The 5,741-nt window shown below is 38.3% G+C and overlaps 1 protein-coding gene across 2 annotated transcripts in view; it reads left to right on the plus strand.

Annotated features, from left to right (window-relative positions):
- The window catches only part of LOC101845467, a 17,042-nt gene extending 11,626 nt beyond the window's left edge, over positions 1-5,416 (plus strand). For both annotated transcript variants that reach the window (XM_005098902.3, XM_013082856.2), the window contains exons 4-5: positions 3,022-3,250; positions 4,295-5,416. In XM_005098902.3, coding sequence (XP_005098959.1) covers positions 3,022-3,250; positions 4,295-4,358 — 293 coding nt within the window. In that variant the 3' untranslated portion in view covers positions 4,359-5,416. The remainder of the gene's footprint in view (positions 1-3,021; positions 3,251-4,294) is intronic.
- Positions 5,417-5,741: the final 325 nt, after the last annotated feature.

Raw genomic sequence — 5,741 nt, forward strand, 5'->3', positions numbered from 1 at the left:
CCTAGCCCATATAAATAACCTATTGAATGCTGCCTGCGGCAAAGTGAGCAGAATGTCTCAATAAATCACATAGAATCTAGATTTAACGAATCACATAGATCTAAAATAACTAAAGGCTCTGTCTATTTAACGGAAATTCACAGGGTTCTATGATCTGTTTTCCAGAATATCTATTATAGTTTATGACTTGTACACTGGTATATATAGGCCTACTGTTTCCAAACATAAAGGCAACAACTAAACTAAATGAGAAAAATGCAGTAATAAAATTGAGGTCAAGCCTACTAAATGCTTAATGCAGCAAAATGAGTTGATCAAAGTCCAAACGCATTGCATAGATCTAGATCCACAGAGTCACATAGATTTAGGATTATGTATCCATCCTGAAATATATCCATACGACTTCTCAGTGTAAGACCTCCGTCAATGATACTTTTCAAAATGGTGTTTGGTGGAGTCTTACACTGTAAGCAGTTGATACGATGAATGCTGTTGTCTCTTTGTATTTGTTTTGAGAGCCTTCTGCTTAAATTTTTTGTTTAATATAGGTGTTTTTACGATCCATCAACACAATTTAATTTAGAGCATTTAGGAGGCGTACTTGAGACCCTGCCTGTCAGGGCCAACCCACACTGAGAGGGATACATCATTCTAACCGACAGACCGAGGTACGTTATAATACAAATTCTCCCCACTCAGGAATAGAACTCGGGTATCCTGCATGCAATAGTGAAGTGCTTAACCAGTACACCACAGACATTTTTATCCTTTTGTGTGGATATCATGGAATAACATCAAGAGGCTAGCCCAGGATAGAGAAAGGTGAAAGGTGTTTGTCCATGGCCTATACCCTGGTGCTGGGTGAGAAAGGCAATGATGATGTGGATATCAGGCCCCATCAGCTTCCCGTTTACTGTGGTGGCTATGGTTGTTTAAATGTAGGCTTGTCTCTTTGCTTCCTTAGTGTTGTTCTTATTTTTGCTGGTTAACAAATGGGCTTACTTTTTGACCAAAAGCAGGAGGTGCACTCTCTCTGATTGAAACATGCATTTCTTAACTCTAGTTTCTAAGCACAGTGTAGCAAAGCCAGACGACCCATGCCAGCAGTGCGAAAGCTCAGTAGATTTGCCGCAGTCGAGGGTAGCCCTGGTAACATGCTAATTTATCCCACTATTTTTGTGTCAAACCTATGCATTGCAAGTCAACATTGTGGGAGAAATTGGGACATTCATCGAAGAAAATATTTTTCCAATATCTTCAGTGAAAGTCATGTCAAGTTTTTATCAAAGAAAGAGGATTGGTTGGTAACGAATCCGAAACCTGCCAACCGATGCCATAATTTTCTGATTCCTTTTATTCAGAGGGGTTGCAGAACATCCAAATATTAGCCGAACACCCCCAACTTTGGCAGCCAATGAGAAGAGAGATTAACCTTTATGTTTCAGGCCTCCATTTATAAATTATAAATAATCGAGCAAAAAATTAAGAAGTAACAAGGTGTGTAATTTGTGGTTGTTGTTTTTTAAAAGTGCGCATTCGATCATCGTGCGGAATACACCTCTATATCATCGCAAATAGGTTACACTTTATGGGATTAAAGTCTTATTTAGTGAAATGCCAAGAAAAATGGTTGCATCATAAGAAATATAATGTCAACATCATTCCTTGTTATTCATGTGGCATAAAATCCGCAACCAGGGTAACACTACTGATTCATGTAATGCTTGCCGCTATACTCGCTGTGACATGGCTGTGAGAAGTAAAACTGTTGATCTGACATTTATTCTTGACTAGCTGGGCCCCCTTTCGATGAAAGGAATGATCGGTGCATTAATATCAACTGAAAGTCATTGGCCTACTATATTTACACTCTACTGGAATGGAGCAATAAATCTTGAGAGAAAAGTGACACATGTGTTTCCAGTTGTTGAATAATAGATGTACAGATTGATTCTCTGTTCTGCTTTCGTGGTTGTACACTCCAGAATTTCAAAGGTGTGGTATCAGTGCGCTCGGTTAGTGAACGGAAACTTCACTTGTTTACTATGGCGTCTTAGAAGACGAACTTTCCCAAGATTAGATCTTCTAAATGAAACTAATGAAAAAATGAAAATTAAACTACTGTGACTGCAGACTCATCAATACAACTGTGCACCTTTTGAATGATTTCGAATCACTATTAATTTTTTCAAATTCAAAAGTTAAGTGGTTGGGAAGTTTTAGGCTGCAAAAGTGACGGACTTTCACAAATATATGTATAGATTATGGACCTACGAGGGAAAGCACCCTCCTTTTGGGCAAGGATGGAATTAATGTTTCTTTCAATTTTGTAGTTAAGACACATTTTCATGGGCATGGAGGGAGGTAGAACATAATATCCTCCACATTTAAATAACAACATGTAACTGACCATTTGGTCAATTAATTATGTGCATTATTATTAATATTATCGAGTTGAATAATAATATCCAGTCAAACATTTACAACCTTTTTTCCCTATTTTTAAAATTTTTCCCCTCTTTGCAAAAATAGATTTTAATTTTACAATAGAATGAACATGTGAATATTACCTTGTTGGTTTATTTTTTAAAATAGAAATGTGCATAAATTAATGAGATATTTGCATAATTGTCTTGGTATTGAGATTATTACTTTAATCCTTTGGTTTTTTATTTTGTTTTCCCAAAAACCACAAAATTGTCAATTTTCAGCTCATTCCATTTGCAGTGTAAGAGAGTTATCTAGTTTTTTAATGTTGTTTCATATTTTGATTCTGTTTCTCTTATTTATTCTTATATTAGAATTTTCTCTAAAATACCCGCAATTTCCGCCATATACACACTCACAACTATTTTATTTATGGACCGGTTTTCAAAAAGTAAAAAAGAAAATTGCTTGTGGAATAGCTGTGGCATTGCTACATAGTGCTCCTTTTTAAAAAATGGGTTGGTTTTTTTTCTTGCAGGAGGAAGTTAAACCCTAAAACAGTTGATCATTTTCTATAATATAAATACTTTTCAGAGCCCCAGTGTCATGATTTCAGCCGTCACAGAAAAATTCTTCCCAATGCAACTCAAGAGAAGGAGGAAGTGCCTGTGGTATCTTCCTATGATGCTGAAACTAACTACGATGCCATCGAATGGCCACTGGGCATTGTGTTTGCTGTCGTTGGTGTCATCATCTGTGCTGTGGCTGCCTTCTACATGTGGAAGAAATACCAAAGAAGGCAGAGAATCTTACGGATATTCAGGTAAGTTTATTTCAATTTTCTTTCCCTATCATTGATAGATATGGCAGGCATGGCCAACTCAGCAGGAAAAGCTCTTTTTCTTCAGCACAGGGTGGAACAGTGTCAGGAATTTGTGAGCTGCTTAGCTCTTATCAATATTTTCTTCTTCTTTACATTCCCCTGGAAGATTTCAGAGGTATTCAACTGTTGGTTCTGCAACCTGTGATGTACTGATTTTTAAGTAGGTCATGTCACCGTTTTTCCTATTTCATAGCGCCCCTTGCCTTCTGGCAGCCACATTCCGATTTCGAAGGTACTTTATATTTTTTGAATACTGAACAGAGTATTTTCAGTTTTGAGTGGAATTAAGATCAAATTTTGCCCAGGTTACGGTTGAAACCTACTCGTTTCAAATTTAGGACCAGCTTTAATTAACGTACAAAATCTGCACTTGGACATGCAAGATTTGTGGCCTTTTTCCAAGAAGGCTTGGTGTTTGATCTTTTCTACCCCAATATCAGGAGCGTGGCTGAAAGACAGCAATAAAAAGGAGCCAAAAGTAGCAGTAAGAGAGAGAGGAGCATAGAGAATGTTGAGGGTGGGGAGACAAACTGAAGATGAAAGCAGATGACAGAACAGAACTAGAGGACAGGAAAGGAGGACAAAAGAACAAAGTAGAACATTTTTGAGAACATTTTAAAATCTTCGACAGGTTCAATCCCTGGACCTTTTTACTGAGAGGCAAACACCGTACCTGTAGACCACAAGAGCCCCCCATCAACTTTATTGCACTATATATGTCTGGTAACACCAAATTTTTCAGGGTTCTGAACAAAACAGGTTTGGTCACCTTTGTATAAGGAGTCAATCAGGAAAGAATCTCCCTTTCAGATAGTCCCTGGTTTTGACTGAGATTCTTTTGAAAGTTGTCTTTTTTTATTTTAATTGAAAAAAAACTGTATGTGTAGAGAGGAACATTGAAAACATGCAGATGGCGTGTTAGTAAATGGATGTGTCTGTTTTTAAGGTTTTTAGCAGCATTTGTGTTTTTCATTCCCTCCCCAGACAAGGCCAAAATGACCCTTTCCAGGCACTCTACAGCCCCACTCAGGATTCTTACAGTTTCTAGCTAAGATTTCATTAGAAATGAAGGAGTATCGACAGCTACAACAACATTCTCATTCCATGCTTCAGTAGCTAACTTTGACCTACAAGATAAGTCGCTGTGACGCTTTGGTATGCGTGGAGCAGAATCTACTGGCAGCAGCAGCAGCAGCAGCAACAGCAATTACACATATACGGGTGATCATTCATTAGAAACCATGTTTATTCACGACCCAGACCACATTAGTTGTCACACTTTAGTTCAATAGGTTTTTATTAAAACTGGGTCATCATAAAGGCTAAGCCATCAAAATATCATGAAACCTTCAAGTATTTCCCTTGCATTTTAGGATTTATGAATTCATAGTGGTTTTAAGTTGTGATATCCTTAGTTTGCTTTCTAAATTTGTGACATGGAAGCCATACATTTTTGTGTTTTGCTTTGCCCTGTATGTTTCTGCTAAATAATGACTCTTTTGACTGAACCAAAAGCTTCCACATTATATTGAAAATAGTGCACGTAACAAAAGTGTTAATTCAACATGCACATAAATGTTCACATGGACGGTCTCTTCCATCTGGAAAGACAATGTCTGATTTTAAGGGAATTTTATTCAACAAAGGGGTATGAAGTGGGCAGAAGAGAAGGGAAGGTAGGAAAATGGGCAGGGCTAAAGCAGTCCAGTTATAAAAAGTGGGGGGGGTCAGTTTTACCACCAGTTATCGGCAGTTAACAATGACACACAGCTATCAAACGACAGGCTAGCACCAGACAATTTTTTTGTATCAGTGTTTCAGTTTTAGCCCCTCCCACTTACTGTCTTCCAGATCAACTGTCTCTCATTTGCATCAACCCTGTCAGCCTTCTAAGTATTTTGACCTTTGCATCATTATATGATATAGTATATTAATAATGAATTCACATGAGGTTTGGGATAGATGGAGGGAGGGGATGATCATGGAGATGTGTAAAACTTTGTGAAAACAACTTTCGCCTCGATGCGAGCTAAGAGTTCCCCACACTATATAAATTAGCCATCTTTTGTGACATGAATCCAGGCTTCACTCAGGGACATAGTTGAAGAAAAATAATGGAAGCTTCTGGTGTTGATGAACGAATAACTTGCTTGTGGGTGATTGGCCAGAAGGAGATAAGTATGGATGGAGCTTGGTATTATGTATTAGGCCTACTGTCATTCAGCAAATTGTCACCCACTGTCACTCAGAGTACATCACATACACGTCAGTCACGAGTGATGAGTCGTGAGGTGTGTATCCTTTTGCGTGACATCACACGGCGTGTTGACTGGCACTCCTTGGCTAGATATTTTGACCAATGGTGATGTTTTAAACCTGTCACACCCCCAGTCCGTCGCGCATGACCAGGTCTCACTTGCTACATGGACTG

Source organism: Aplysia californica, unplaced genomic scaffold (genome assembly GCF_000002075.1).
Source record: "Aplysia californica isolate F4 #8 unplaced genomic scaffold, AplCal3.0 scaffold00196, whole genome shotgun sequence".
NCBI classification, from domain to species: Eukaryota; Metazoa; Mollusca; class Gastropoda; order Aplysiida; family Aplysiidae; genus Aplysia; species Aplysia californica.